Source organism: Neurospora tetrasperma (genome assembly GCF_000213175.1).
Source record: "Neurospora tetrasperma FGSC 2508 unplaced genomic scaffold NEUTE1scaffold_81, whole genome shotgun sequence".
Taxonomy (NCBI): Eukaryota; Fungi; Ascomycota; class Sordariomycetes; order Sordariales; family Sordariaceae; genus Neurospora; species Neurospora tetrasperma.
In genome coordinates this window covers 2,956,537-2,972,275 of record NW_009799179.1, presented here as the reverse complement: position 1 = coordinate 2,972,275, position 15,739 = coordinate 2,956,537, and the positions used below count along the sequence as shown (strand labels likewise).

Here is a 15,739-nt window from a genome sequence, read left to right as displayed (position 1 = left end):
CAGTAGGGGCATTGGCTTGTGAGGTTCCGTTGTCGGATTCGACCCGCTCGTTCTCCAGCTCCAAGTGGTTGTCTAGCTGTGTACTGTGTAACCGGTAGCTTGTCGTGAAGATGTGCAACTACTGTGTAGTGTACGGTTCCCGCCATTCCTTTTATCAGTTTCCATCCACTGACAATGTCAAAGTGGGCTGGCCGTAGATCGTTTACCGCAATGTTGGTTCCGTGTGGGTGAGTGTGGACAAGATGGACCACAAAGTGACTCCGCAAACTCCGCAACAAGACCGTGCCGTGGACCACCAGAAAGGGATGGAGAGTCTCCCAATTACTCGACGAATGCGGCGACATGTGCTCAGTGACCACCCAGCATCGAACTTCAAGGGGTGGGCCTGCCCTTGGCTTTATGTATGTATGGATCCAGGGACGACGGACTTTCGATGCTGATATATCATGGTACCATCCCGTTGTCCTCTGCCCCGTCCCAAGTCCAAGTTGATCGCAATCTCTTCTATCACATATTCCAACGACCAAGTCCGAAACTTCACCCTTCGGAATCTGTAGTCGAAATTACCATCAGACATCCCATCATGGAGGACAAACCACACACATCTCCTGTAGAGGAGAAGCCCTCGCCGGCAGGGATCACAGTTACGATTGAGACCACAACCACACCAAACGATCCCAGCGGGAAGAAGTTCGGCCATACCAGGCAGAACGACTCCGTCTCATCCACCTTCTCCCAAGCTTCCGCCATCTCCACATCATCGACCAACTCGGAAAAGCCCCTCATCGTCAACGAGAAGCGTCTCACTTACCAGTCGACATGCCCGACCATCGTTGACCTCGAGGCCCAGACCGAGGAGGATGAATACAAGCAGAAGCCCTTGGGCCGTGTCCGATACGCGATCCTCACCATTTACCGCCGGCTCTTCACTGTAGCCTTTATGGGCAATGCCATTGCTTTTATCATCATGATGATCAAGGGTGCCGCTCCCATGGACCTGGTCAACGCTGCTGCCGTCAACATCGCTGTCTGCGGTCTGTGCCGTCAACCCCTTGTCATCAACGCCCTCTTCCTCATCTTCGGATCCATCCCCAGATCTGCCCCCATCAGGATCCGCCGCTTGGCGTGCAAGATCTTCCATTTTGGCGGCGTCCACAGCGGGACAGGTGTGGCATCGGTCATCTGGTACATTGGCTTCGCCGCCGTCTTCACATACAACTACACGCCATCCGTCATCAACACCACCGTCCTGACCTTTGTCTGGCTTGTACTGGGCTTCCTCCTCTCCATCGTCATCGTCGCCTACCCCACGTTCCGCATGAGGTTGCACGACTACTTTGAGCTGACCCACCGCTTCGCAAACTGGATCATCCTCGTCCTCTTTTGGATCCTGCTCATCTTGTTGGGCAAGCAGGAGGCCAATCTGGGTCACTTCCTCCTTCATCTCCCCGCCTTCTGGATCATCATCGTCCTCACGCTTGCCACCATCCACCCGTGGCTGCTGCTCCGCAAGATCCCCGTCAAGCCCGAGCCTCTCTCCGCCCACGCCATCCGTCTTCACTTCAGCCACACCGAAGTCGTCTTTGGCCAGGGCATCTCGGTCGCCAAGCACCCTCTCAAGGACTGGCACAGCTTCGCCTGCTTCACGGACAAGTTCGACACCCCCGACGCCAAGTTCTCGTGCATCGTCTCCAAGGTCGGCGACTGGACCAAGTCCACCATCAACGACCAGCCCACCCACCTCTGGAAGCGCGGCGTCCCCACTTACGGCTTCGGCTACGTGCTTCGCATGTTCCCCAAGATCATCGTCGTCACCACCGGCTCCGGCATTGGCCCCTGCCTCTCCTTCATCGAGGATGCCAACAGGCCCGATATGCGCGTCATCTGGCAAACCAAGTCTCCCCTCAAGACTTATGGCCAGCGCACCCTGGATCTCGTTCACAGGATGGATAGCAACCCCGTCATTCTTGACACCTCCATCACGGGTCGCGTGGACATGCTGCCTATCGTTCTCCGGCTCTTCAAGGAGTTCAACGCCGAGGCGGTGTGCTGCATCAGCAACCCCATGATGACCAAGAAAATCGTGCATGGGTGCGAGATGCGAGGCATTCCTGCCTATGGCCCCATCTTTGACAGTTGAGCTGGCTCATTCACTGTCTTTTTTTTCTTTTTCTTTGGTCAAGTTTTTGTTGCTTTGTACAGAATTTTTTGTTGTTATCTTTATTGCAAATTGGATACCAAGCGCGGCGCAAAAAAAAAACAAAAGGCGTAATATTTTTGATGTTTTTATAACCACGAACGGAAACGCGGCGGGTTCGAACGTTACGAAAGACAAGAAGACCATGACTTACATATCATGATGACATATACCACACACGATCGTTATATGCACGGGTTGGGCGGGTTGGTTGGGGTTCCTAAAGAAAGAAAGAAAGGAACAGACAGGCCTCGGGACTAGCACGATACCACCTTAGAGATATACCTCATTAATACAAGACCATACATAAAAAGGTCGTCACGATCTTTTGACAATACCACATACCTATCGCATTGCAAAATGAACCACACGTGCGTGCTTGTCTCGTGAGGTGCAGCCATCAGTTAGCAGTGAGTGCATGAAGAAATGCGATCCGTGTCTTACAGCCCACTTGTACATAAGGTACCTACCTCTAGGCATGTACTGCTCGTTTCGGCCGATGCATGACAGCATGACGGCCGCAGCGCATTGTGAAACGCGAATCGCGATGTCTGTAGTTCTAGACCCTTGCATCAACATGCGCATGCGCTGAAGAATCCCATCGGCCGAAATACATAGAGTTTACCTCAGTAATCCACTTGACCATCGACCGTAGTGGTGAGCTGAGTGGTGGCCTTGGGTTGTTGTCGCCATGCAGAGAGTAGGAGGAAAAAAGGCAAATTGAGGGACACAGAGCACATTCGAGACTCGGAGACCTCCATGGACACAGGGGCATCTGCCCGTTCGACATGAAATTTTGCCTGTGGTAATGGGAGACGCGGCGGACCTACAAGCAAAGCAAGCAAGCAACTGAGTCGTTAACAGTTGCACTGCAAAGTCCCTTGTGATTCTGTTAACGTTCTTTCCTCCGTTGTTTTTCCCACTCCCAGCATGGCGACAACAACCCAAGGCCACCACAATCCAGTTCCTTCACACCCACGTTGACAAATCCACTACACGAATACCTCCCTCACAGTCACATATACTAAGACCATTAATATCTGGCGAGATTTACAGAAACGCCATGAAAACAAAGTCGCTGATGCAATCACAACAACATTACCAAGCCGCCAATGTTATTACTAATCCATCTCGGCGATTGTGGAGATATCGCCAGCGGGACTACCGGTGGCGCAATCCGGGCCCCGCCTATCCCGCCTTTCCCGCAGTCGTCCGAACCGTTATATATATAACTCCCCGCGATGTACGACAACATCTCCCGGACGCCGTCAAAATTCACACGGAGCAGAAGCATTTATAACACACACACACATATCTGCATCACCATCAATCTCACACAGCGGCAGTAGTCAATGCAAGCAGTCACTACTTCACTTATAAGGACCACCATCAGAACTCCGCGCATTCCTGGGCACAACATATTCCGAACACAACCCGCTCGCACTATCACCACAACCCCAACCCAAACCGCCAAGATGACAACCGGTACCTTCCGTTACGCCGACCCAGCAACCATCAACCGCTCCACCACCCCCTTCATCAAGTCCTGGTCTAAAGTAGACGTCGACTACTCGTCCTTCTCGCGCGTCTCCGTTTCCAAGCCCGTTCACGACCTCCGCTCGGCTGTTGAATCCTCCCCCTCAGATTTCGGCGTCGACGTCTCCGGCTTCGCGCTGTACACCCACCCAGCCAAGGAAACGGCCTTCACCGACGAGCGCGCCATCTGGTCGGGGTACTACGCCGAGGTGGAAGCCTTGCTGCGAGAGAAGTTGCCAGGGATCAAGCGCGTCGAGATCTTTGACCACACCATTCGGAGGAACAACGGGTCGGCAGCGAGGAGGCCCGTGCAGCAGGTGCATGTCGATCAGACGCCCGCTGCTGCCGCCACGCGCGTCCGGAGACATGTGTCTCCCCCCGAAGAGGCTGAGAAGCTGCTGAAGGGGAGGTACCAAATCATCAACGTCTGGCGGCCCATTTCGCACCCGGCGACCGATTTCCCGCTGGCCTTTATTGATTGGCGCTCTACGTCCCCGGGTGATCTGGTTCCTATTGATCTGCTCTACCCCAAGCGGTCGGAGCCTGAAGACGACGGCGATGATCGCGGCAAGGAGGTAGCCCCTGCTGAGGAGACATACCCCAAAACGGAAGGGTATGAAGTCAAGGGGGAGACGTACGGCGTTGTTCCGAATGAGACACACAAGTTTTATTATGTCAAGGATATGAAGCCGGAGGAGGTGGTGCTCATCAAGTGCTTTGATAGTTGGGGCGAGGGACTGGAGGAGCCGTGGGGTAAGGGGAAGAAGGGAGTGGCGGGCTGGACGCCGCATACGGCTTTTGTGGATCCCGCGACGCCCGAGGGGACACCGGGACGGGAGAGTATCGAGGTTAGGTGCTTGGTGTTTTATGAGGATGAAGAGTAGGAGGCTTGTGGGAATGGAGAATGTTGGTGGTGTGCATGATATGCTGATGGGTGGTATGGGCGAGCGATGCATGATCGGGGACATTCCGTTTACCGGCACCCTTTTTGCCGATTTTTTGTTTTGGGGGGTATCCGTAAATATGTACAAGACGGCAAAAGAAAAGAAGAAAAAAACTTGATAAATCACCTATCACCATAAGCCTTCGCTTTCTGAATCGTCATCGTCGCGCTTCCTTTTGATCCCGTGCGGAGAGTGGTCATAGGTTGGATCATCGGCTGGGGTGATCAACTTGATCCCTTTTCTGTGTTCCCAAAGTCGCCTTATCCAAGATGTCTCCAAGATGCGTCTCGTTCCGACAATATCACTCCCGCGCGACCAAGAACAAAGTCCAACGGAAGGACTTTCAACGAGTTCCATCACCTCCTCGGTAATGTATGCTCCCTCTGGAAGACTCTTGCGACGCCCCAGAAGCAAGTAAAGCTCCTGCAAATCCTCCTCGTCCTCTTCATGAAGTTGGTCCCATCGCCCCTTCAGTTTCATCCTGGCCCTGCGCTTCAGGTACTCTTCGAGTGTAAGGGACTTGAGAGCTTCGGCCTTATCGAGCTCCTTCGACTCTGAGTCTGTTTTGTTGTCGCGGTCCTGATCTGGCTCAGGGTTCCGCGGAGTCACTGTGCTCCCGGCAGGCGAAGCAGATGTGGGGGAGCTTCCAGGCGAGACGATCCTGGCTAGCGTTGGACGTCTTGGTGTATACGGCTCTTCGATGGATGGATCCGCTGGATCATATTCAGAGATCCATGCTGGATCTGGACCGGTACCCTCCGCAAAGGACCAGTCCACGAGATCTCTCGCTGTGAGCAAGCCGCCGTATGCTGGGTCATACTGTAGGATGCTGTGGCGAATCTCTTCCAATTCTGTGCATGATTTCGCAGCCATCTTTCTCCGTTCAAGCCAGTCGTCGTTGGATGTAGAGCGCTTCTTTACCACCAAAGTAGGAGGCTGCGTGGACGTATCAAGACTGGTGGAAACACGGGTGTCTTTCCACAACCACTGGGCCAAGTCCCGTTCGAGAGCTGTCCATCTGAACCTCGCTGTCTCTTGGCTTGCATCCACCAAAAAGCGGTACCCTTCCATGGCAATATGGTCTCTGGGATCAACCGGTTGGGATGGCTTCCGTGACAGATCCTGGGGACAGTTTAAGCGAGCTTGCACTGGCTTGACCAGTATCCGGTACCACTGCTTCAGCAATGCGGCGCATATTGGGTCTCCTAACCGCCCAATTCTGGCTGCATGTGTAAAGATATTACTAAGACAGGACACAAAGTCAGGGTGAAGACAGTCCCATTGCTTGATCGATCTGCTGAGACCAGCTATCCACGCTGGGTAGAGGCTGTAATCGACCACCCTTGTGAGGTATAGGAGAAAGTCAATGATAGAGGTAGCGATGTCTTCAGACAGACAGCCAGATGCGTATTTGGATATGTGTCGGGTTGTGAGGAAGTGATCGAATTGAATGAACCTTTCGCAAAGTAGCCGTTTGTTTCGGGCGCCAATGTACGTGCCTATATATTTGATAAAACCCGCGATCCATGGCATTGGCTCCGTGGGCAGCTGCATTTGATTGACAACAGCCGTGATGAGTCTAGTTCAAAGTTAGCAACTATGCTTGAACGCTATGAAGGGCACTCGGCATACTCTTGAACAATAGCCGCTTTGCTGTCAAAGCGGAGCGCGGCCTTGGCTAGGGCTTCTCCATCCTTTAGTGAGCAAAGGGCACTTGTTCGCAAGTCGTCGGGAATGAGCAACGGTTTGAGCCATGATGACGCAAGGAGGTAGGGTAGGGAATGTTGACCAGTGATTTGCTTTGGCAAGTTGAGCGCGAACATGACTCTATCATGCATGTTCTCGTAAGACAAGATGACCTGGGTTAAGCTACTCATTTTTGGCTACACGTCAGCTACTTGAATACGTGTGGTGGATGCTAGACGATGGGACAAACCATTTGTTGAGATATGGAGCCCAAAAATTCATCAGGCGCCTGCTCTTCACGAGACGATGGAGCCAGGGGATGAAGGATTGATGGTCGGGGGCACTATCGAAAGCGCTTTGACGAGTGCAAGCCCGAAGAAAGAGCGAATGGTCGCATTGCTCGCCGGCCAACATGAGTATTTGAGACTTCACTACGGGGGTCATCATCGCTTCAGCGTTTAGCGACCCCCACGAGGCAGTAGTCATAACTTGGTACAACATTTCAACGACGAGATAGGCATTGTGGACTGTCAGGCTGGGCTTGGGAAATCCGGGATGGGGCTGAAGTGCTAATCCCAGAAAGTACTTTGCGATATTTTGGATTTGAAGGTCCTGCCAGGGTGAAGGAGCGACGACCGCGGAAGACAGTACGTATGGGGATTGCGCTTGAGGTATGAGGAGGACAGTCTGCCATATAACACTTTAGCACACGGTCAAACATTCAGCTAGTGTGGCAGACTCACATCTCTGTACCAGGTTTGCTGGGTCCATTTACGGTCAGGCTGTCCAAGGCCCGGCTGCACCGGGTATTCTGCATCAGGCTGGTTACGGAACAGTTCCTCGTGTATTAGACCATGAACCGTGTGTAATAGGGAAAACCTTGTTGCATGGTGGTCGTGAGCCCACGGCGGCAATACGACTCCCCCATCCAAGTCGTATACGGACATGATCTCAACGTCGAACAAGGCGCTAGTAAGATCTCGGCAACGCAAATGTTCGAACAGGCCGGATTCTGGGTCGTGATCGGGCCAACGCAGAAAACTCTGGTAAGGTTTTGAGATGGTGGGACCAGACCACAAGGCCCTGACGCTGGCGAAGAACACGTCCCAGCCAGCAGCTCTTGCGCCGCGGCAGACAATTTCCATCCGTCGCGCCGCATCGTGGTCTAATTGTCGGAGGGAATTAAAGCATGTCCCTTCGGTACCTGGAAGGCCGAAAAGGATCGCCGAAGGCTCTGGATGTAAGTATTTTTCCGGCCACGACAGCAGTGACTCGCGGACCAAAGAGGCATCCGCTTTCTCGTAGGCGGTTCGGAAGACTCTAAAGAATGGCGAGCTCTGCAGTATCACCCTTGGCGGAGGTACAGGGATGTACAATGGAGGATAGTCGGTTTGTGTTGCCGTATCGACCATCACAGCTTTGACATTCGGACCAGGAATTGGGTCGCGGACTTGAGGAACGTCGGATTGCGAATCGCCGGCAGGGGCCGCTACAAATGGCGGCGGATGAGACATTGCAGTGTGCAGGATGCCGCCGATCACATTAGGGCTAGGTAGGTAGGTAGAATGCAGAAATGCAACTTTCAGAAACCCAGAAAAAGCCGTGGCTTCCACTTTCCAGGATATTGGAAGGAATGACTTATTGCAGTGTAAAAGCTAAGGACGAATCCAGGAAAACCCGAAAGAGGCCATCAAGGTTCCCACCCATGGCGGGGTAAATTTTAGGTGTACCTAGAGGGGCATACGCGACGCGTTCTATTTCCCGCACGAATCACCCTAACGAGATAGGGGCTGATCTAGGTGATTAAGCCGACTGCAGGTGACCAATCGTAGAATCCTCTGCGCACATCCCATGCAACTAACGAACCAATGTTTTGGGTACCTTTGCTTCTTTTACACTGCAACTTCCTTCCTCGATCGAACATCGTGTCTTAGTCTTCAAGCTCACCCTTTCATCACTCTTCCAATGAATATGTCTACGTAGTAAGCACACCAAATGAATCTCGATCACTGGGTCGATCACAATCCGAACCCCGGCCTCATCAATCCGGCACGGTGAGGCCAGGCAACGACCCGTACCGTTGTGCATGCCCGGAACTAGCGTGTAAAAAGTTCCATCGATCCCTCGATCCTCGCCGCCACGCGCTCCATTACCATCACAAACCCTCGGTCGTTAGCACTACTGTAGTGCCTGGAAGCGATGAGCGGTGATCGTGGACGCCCTACGGACTATGGAAAGGAGTGTAGCAGTTTGAGGAATGGTCTGGGCTGAGAACAGTGAAACGCCAATTTCTACCCGCTCCAGCCTAACCCCTTCTGTCTAGATCCCCTCGCGCGTCGGTCCCGCAAGTCACAAACGGGGTGGGCCTTTGCTAACTTTGTCTGACCTTCATGTTCCCACACTCAATCGCCTGTGCAGTCTTGGCGGGGTATGTACGTGCACACACACACACACACACACACCGCATTTGACAAATCTGGCCATTTGATATCGCTTTACACGACTCAACTCAATCGTTCAATATCGAAATCTAGCCAAAACTGGTGTAAAAAGTCGATATTTTAATACTCTACATCGTACAATTGTCTATTTTAATATTTACATTGTCTTTTGAACTGTTATCGATATAATATACTACCTTAATACCCGCTAGAAGGTATTAATAATAATAATACTAATAAATAATAAGTATTCTAATAATATTACTAAAACTATTAATATAAGCGTAAGGAGTATGTGGAAATATAAGTATATTTTAACGGATACTAATAAGGTATTTCTACTATTACAAATTTCCTAAAATATTAGAAAGCTTCCTATATAAGCGTTTAAAGTATAATATATACTATATTACTTCCTATACTTTATAATTATAATTAATATTATAAAGGAAGTTATAAACCTCTTTATATTAAAACCCGATTTATACTTCGACGAAATCTATACTTTTCTAGCTAACGAGTATAATGTGTACGTTTCGACCGAGACCGTACGGCGGCACCTTCGATAGGAGAAGTGGAAGAAGAAGCGACTCTATATAAAAGTATTATAATAATCCCCTATATTAGTAGTTAAATAAATATTAAAAATCTCTTTATTTACTATAGAGATATTCGTATTTTATAACGAATCTAGTATAGGTTAAAGGAATAGTATTTATCGTACTAATTAAGTACTCTATAGCGTTATTACAATAGTATTAAACAAATTTATTTATAGTATATAATATTACTTCCTTCTAACTATTATAGTAGATAGGCTATTCGATATATTAATATTTAGAAATATAATAAACTTAATTAGGGTTTAGAATTGGATAGTAAAATACTTATTCCCTAAAATAAATTTATTTCTTAATTGTAATAGTATTTTAGTAATAAATAACGCTAATTAATACCCCCATACCGAATTCTAAAATACGAATAATTAGAAGGGGGTTCTATTATAATATTTATTACTATACTTTCTTAAATTTCATTCTATCAAAGTATATTTTAATGACTTTAAACGGTAGTTTAAAAGGGTATATTATAACAAGGGTAGTAATAAAATATTAAATAATAACTTTACTACGTTCTTTAAACAATTAGCGTAGGACGTAGGGTATAGAGTATAGTAAATCTATAGTTACTTTAAGAATGTAAAGTTAGTAATAAATCGATCTAATAATATTAATAAAGAGTATAGGGAGTTGTATATTAACAAACTAATCGAATATAGAGAGACGGGTACTATATTTAGGCGGCGGTAGAGAATATAGAAGGGAGAAATAGATTTATATATATTAAATTAAATTATATACTAAAAATACTAGAAATATTAGAAGTATTAAAAGTGTTAGAAGTGTTAGAAATTGTATTTATTTATATAATAATATTAAAATGCTAGAAACCCCCCTCTTTCATTATAAATTGATTTATAATATTATTATCCCTCGCTAGGACTGTTAATAATAGTACTACCCACTATAGAAGTGAGAGTTCTAATAACGCTATATTCGAATATAGTATTAAATTAAAGGTCTAAAATATATACTAATTAATTAAATCACAGTAATAGGGGTTAAAAGGCATACTTACTATAGTTTAACTATATTACTAATACTATGTGCTTAATTTTAAGGAAATTTTTAATACCGTCCCTAAATACCATATAAAAGTCGTAATTAAACCCCAGCCTCGTAAATTATTCTACTAACTATTCTCTAAATATAAATATATTAGGAGGCGTTTCTTTATTCCAAAATTATTCCTTAAAGCAATTAAAACTCTATATACTAGTATTACTTTAATTAATATTCTAATACAATAACGTTTATAGAACGCTTTAAAAAACTTAGTAATAATCTCTTTAATTAATTGATTAAGTGGGGCGGAAGGTAGTAGTAACGAACGAAGACTGAAAATTGAGAGTACGGACGGATATAGTATAAATAACTTTCTAATTTCTATTAGGGATTTTCTAATTTCCTTACCTTCGTCCTCCTCGCCCGCTATTAACAGCAATATAATTAATAATAGTACTAGTAGCTAAATAAAAATTATAATTACTATAGAAATAAGAGGAAGGTTAATATTAGCGCGCCTAGTAATAAGAGTCTCGCAGTCGGTCGGGTACCTATAGAATATAATAGTAAAGTAGTTTAAGGGCGTATATAAATCGATAATTACTATTTTACCTAGTAGGGGGAGAGCGCCCGCTATATTATAATTATAATTACCTATAATTACTAAAATAGCTATAGAGCCGCCGGCGGTATAAGGAGGAGGTAACTAAACTTAAGGAAATTGAAAGTAAGGAGGGAAATATTAGTATAATAGCGGGTATAGTAGGTATAGGGGAGGAAGGTATAGTTAGTATAGACCTCTAAAATTATCCCTCCTTAATATAGTTTATAATAGACTATCTATAGTCTCTATATTAGTACTACTATTACTGCTATTAATATTATCAATAATATTAATATTAATTAGTAAATTATTACCTCCTCCTTTACATTTACTACTACTATTACTAATACTAAAAGCGGCTATTACCTTATTAACGCCGGATCTTTAGTAGAAGCCTTCCCCTTTTTAATAGCAATCTTTTTAACGGTAGCCTTTTTAAGGGCAATCTTAATAGAAGTAGCCTTCTTTTTAAGAAGAATAATTTGAAAGATAATTTTAATAGATTACTTAGCTTTACGGCTCTTCTTTCTAGGGCGAAAGGAAGCGTATTATAGAGTTATTAGAATTATTAGGCTAGGATCTTCCTTATCTTAATCTTTATTAAAGTAGACTATTAGTATATTGCTTCGAGTATAGAAGTACTTTACACCAGTGGGTTTTAAATTGAAAATCGTCTTAGGAGGTATTATTACAATAGATTTGATTAATTACTAGTATTTTAATTACTTTATATATTAAAATAACTTCAAAATGATTTAGAAATTGTCGTCAAATGATGAATTTTGACGAAGTTGTACAATACAGAAGTGCGGTGTATGTGTGTATATGTATGCACGCACGCACCTCTTGCCAAGACTGCATAGGCGATTGAGTGTGGGAATGACAAGAACAAACGTCCTAGCGGACGAGATAGGAGATTGCAAGCGAATGTCCTTTTAAAGACTGCGATATCACGCCGCCCTCATTCTGTGCAAGGCCGCACTCTGGCATTGAACTGCACGTCTCCATCCATGGACGTCCAACATCAAAGCCCATCCAGCAATGTTTTGGTCGCGCGAATGAGGAAGCCACATGGTGAAGGTGAAACGCTTGTCCCTCAACTTATTGTAACTGCTTGGCTTGTTCCCGTCTTCCCCGCCATATTTGTCTGCGCTAGATTTTACACGACCCGCCGCATCCTAAAATCCAAGCCAAAGGAAGATTGTAAGCTGAAAGAACCTGCCTCCCGGAATCAGGTATATTGATCCTAGGGGAAATGCTGCAGCCTCGCTAACTCTGCATACAACACAGGGTACATTCTCGTTGCGTTGGTACGATACCAACCATATGAGCATACATACCCATTAAAAATACAGGCTGAACTAATGTTATCCCCAGATATTCTCCATCCTCTTCTCAGTATCTGTAACGATACGTATGTGTCCTCGTCTCTCCTGTGCACCACCAAGGTTAAAGTTTGAGACAAGGGGCTAATCTCAGGGGTGTTCACCTAGAAACACAATATGGGCTTGGTAGGCATTTGGATGACCTTCCAGATTTCAAAAATACCTACACCAAGTATCTTCTCGTATGTCATTCTCATATCCCATCTCCGAAACAGTCCCCCGATACTTATCACGTCCTTTAGGTCAGCGCATTTGGAGTCACTGGCACGTATCCAATTGCCAACTTCTTCACCAAATTCTCAATTCTCTCTTTCTACCTGCGCTTTACAACGAGCCGTGGCTTCACTTATACCGTCTATTTCACCATTGCTCTCGGCTTTGCCTTCAATTTTGTCGGAGCAACAGGCGTCCTTTATTGGTGCCAACCGATCGAGACCTTCTGGAAGCATTGGGAGGGAGGAAAATGTGTGAAAAGTGATACCTGGTATATATCGCTCCTGGGAATCAATGTTGTGACCGACGTCATTATCTTGTTGCTGCCCATATTTATCATCAGGCCCTTGAGAGTGGCGTTTGCTCAAAAGGTTGCCATCGGCGCTATCCTGGGGACAGGCGGCTTGTAAGTTCTCGCAGCTCACACTTTCGACCAAGGCTGTAGCTGACACGAAGGCAATCCAGCGTGCTGGGAGTCAGCCTTTTTCGCTTCATCTTGACCATCCTGGATAGGGAAGATGAAGATCGCACTTGGCGCCTGGCATTCAACTATATCTGGGGGCAAGTAGTCTTTTCAAACCCCGTGGCGACACTCGTTTAGTCAAGCTAACCAGAGTCACACTCTTGACCGTAACAGCATAGTAGAAATGAACGTCGCCATCATATGCGCTTGCATGCCCTGTCTAAAGCCATTGCTCGTCCGCGTCTTTCCTCGGGCTCGCTGGCTGAGAGCAGTCCCGCAAGTGAGAGACTTGGAAACTATATCAGACGCCAGCATGACGGACCGAGACACCTCAATCGATGTAGCGCAAAGGCGGATCGACTGGACAGCATTGCGGGCAAACCACGCTGTAGAGAATGACGCAGAAGTAGCACCAACGGACCTGACGTCCAATCGAAGATGTAGTTAATCCAGAAAGAGAAAGGCCAGGGGACCGAAATCAGGACAAGCACCAGGCGACAGCTCCGGCAACAACATCTGGAAGCACAAGCTAGACAACGTCTTCAAAATTCTACATACCACTCTTTAATAGCAGTCAAACACCAAGAAACAGAAGTACTTGACCCGTCACGAACCGCTTACCGGCCCATTCACTCAACCCTCTTTGCATTCAACGCCATCGCAACCGGATCATCATCATCCTCCGTCTCCTTCCACTCCTTCATCGTCATTCTCTTCACCTTCTTCTTCCTCCCAGTCCTCTCCCTTTCCGCCTCCGCCTTGGCGATCTCCAGCTCCTGGAACACGTTCGGATCCCTCTGCACCATCACTTGCGGCGGTATCCACATCCGTTTCTTCTCCTCGGGCTCCTGATTCCAAATTCGGCCAAAGTCCGCAATTTCCTCCTGTTCCTCCTGCTCCTCCTGCTGCTTCCTTTGCAATTCTTCGCTTCCTCGCAGCAAGGATTCATCCAGGATTTGCCCTGGCCGCCCCCGTCTTAAAATGGATCTCAGTTCGTCGTTGAAGAACTGCTCGCTGGTGTAAAAGGCTGTAGGCAGATTGTGGATGTTGTTGGGTCCTATACCGAGAAAGTAATATGCTTCAGTTTGATAGCTGATGGGCGGTGTGCTGGTGCGGTCTACGATGCCCATGCCCTCAAGGCGGCGAAGGACGCGTTCCACATCTTCGTGGTTGGAGAAGTCGACCGTCTGGACGGCGATTAGCTGGTGGTTTGGGTAGTCTATGAGGGAAGAGGTGGCGATCCGGGCGGAGGTGCCGAGGATGTTGAGGTCGGTTGCTTGGGCTATTTCCGACCAGACTTTGGTCGCTTCAGATGTTGGGACGGAAATCATCCACTGGGAAAACAAGTTAGCTTGACAGCCAGTTGGCATTCAAGTAAAGACACCAAGGATCTGTTTGTACGTACCTCCCCTCTTACCAACCTGAATTGCCTGGCCTTCCTCCCAATAAACTCCCTCAGTTCCTCCCGATACCTCTCCTCACTCATCCTCCCAATCCTCCTCTTATACGCCACCTGCTCAAAAAACGTCATGTATGCATTTCTCAGGTTCGCAATCCAAAGCCCAAACCGATGCGGCTCATGCGCCTTCCCATGATCCAAATACCCCTTTACATAGTACGCCTCCCGGTTGGGGTTCTCAACCACATACCACCGCGGCACAAACCGGTCATTCTTTCCGCCCATTTTTGGCCCCGGAACTGGCGGCAGTCTGTCCAGAAAATCCGCGACTGGCTCCCCAGGTTGCCGCACACCCACCGGCGGCTCGGACCGCTGACTGAGCGAGTCCCACCGCCAGGGCGTGCGGTTGTAGGGTTCGCGCAGGTGGAGGACTTCTTGGGCCCATTCGTGTTTGGCGCGGGTGCGGTCTCGGATAGTCATTTGTGTTCCGGAATAGGGGGAGGTACGTTGGAGGCAATATGCAAACCATTCGTCTATTCGCGGCTTGGCGAGGCTTTGGAAGGGCGCGCCGTAGACTTTGCGCAGGATGCGCGAGTACTTGGGGTCGCGGTAGATGGCGTCCAGGTGCGAGGGGGTGGTTGGCTCGTCATAGTAGGATCTGATTTGAGGCCGAGACAGGTGATTCATTCGGTTTGAGATTTGTAGGGGAACAACTGCTCGGAAAGGGAGCTGTGATCTTGAGGGCCATTGGGCCATGAGGTGTCGTTGTGCGAGCATGCCGCTGGTCCTTGACGCTATCATGGTTTAGATGCGGGAAGAAAGTTGAGCACATCGCGAGAACCGCAAGGGTTCAGGGTCGAGTACCTCGATGGGGGCTCTAGCTGGTAAGGGAAAAGGGCGGGGTAACACGGCAGTGACAATTGTCAGTCATTCAGTTCGAGTTTGGAAAGAACGAATGATTGCCCCTCTTTGCCTATAGAGGTAAGTTGTGTAACGTGGGAGGCAGCTTCCTTCCCGTCTTCTTGATGTTGCACCTGGACTCTGCGCAAGCCAGGAAGTAACACCCCGTCCCTGCCTATCCTCTCAATTGGATCGATGGAGGGGTAATAGAGACAAATTCTGCGACGACACTTCGACCTTGACAGGCAGCACTTCCGATTACAGTCTATGTCCGAAGCAACGTTTGACACTGAGCTTCTAGCATTCCACTGCTTTTGTTTCTTTTTTTTGACCTCACCACTTCGCC

At 47.8% G+C, this 15,739-nt stretch overlaps 5 protein-coding genes across 5 annotated transcripts; 3 read left to right on the top strand and 2 right to left on the bottom strand.

The window, feature by feature from the left end:
- Positions 1-546: 546 nt before the first annotated feature.
- On the top strand, positions 547-2,140 carry NEUTE1DRAFT_125629 (uncharacterized protein; the record flags this gene model as incomplete). The annotated part of the gene is made up of 1 exon (XM_009857418.1): positions 547-2,140. One exon carries the CDS (start codon positions 584-586, stop codon positions 2,138-2,140), a length of 1,557 nt encoding a protein of 518 aa, XP_009855720.1.
- Positions 2,141-3,672: 1,532 nt separating this feature from the next.
- On the top strand, positions 3,673-4,617 carry NEUTE1DRAFT_51060 (uncharacterized protein; the record flags this gene model as incomplete). The annotated part of the gene is made up of 1 exon (XM_009856653.1): positions 3,673-4,617. One exon carries the CDS (start codon positions 3,673-3,675, stop codon positions 4,615-4,617), a length of 945 nt encoding a protein of 314 aa, XP_009854955.1.
- Positions 4,618-4,885: 268 nt separating this feature from the next.
- NEUTE1DRAFT_50659 (uncharacterized protein) lies at positions 4,886-7,877 on the bottom strand (the record flags this gene model as incomplete). Its single annotated transcript, XM_009856637.1, has 6 exons — positions 4,886-4,918; positions 5,038-5,920; positions 6,173-6,256; positions 6,310-6,546; positions 6,614-7,050; positions 7,107-7,877. 6 exons carry the CDS (start codon positions 7,875-7,877, stop codon positions 4,886-4,888), a joined length of 2,445 nt encoding a protein of 814 aa, XP_009854939.1.
- A 4,166-nt stretch (positions 7,878-12,043) lies between these two features.
- NEUTE1DRAFT_149684 (uncharacterized protein) lies at positions 12,044-13,490 on the top strand (the record flags this gene model as incomplete). Its single annotated transcript, XM_009857417.1, has 7 exons — positions 12,044-12,236; positions 12,324-12,343; positions 12,411-12,447; positions 12,527-12,600; positions 12,661-13,037; positions 13,097-13,192; positions 13,269-13,490. Coding segments are annotated over 7 exons (1,017 nt in total), but the record flags the coding sequence as incomplete, so codon positions are not given.
- A 133-nt stretch (positions 13,491-13,623) lies between these two features.
- On the bottom strand, positions 13,624-15,249 carry NEUTE1DRAFT_125626 (uncharacterized protein; the record flags this gene model as incomplete). Its single annotated transcript, XM_009857416.1, has 2 exons — positions 13,624-14,428; positions 14,500-15,249. 2 exons carry the CDS (start codon positions 15,247-15,249, stop codon positions 13,724-13,726), a joined length of 1,455 nt encoding a protein of 484 aa, XP_009855718.1.
- Positions 15,250-15,739: the final 490 nt, after the last annotated feature.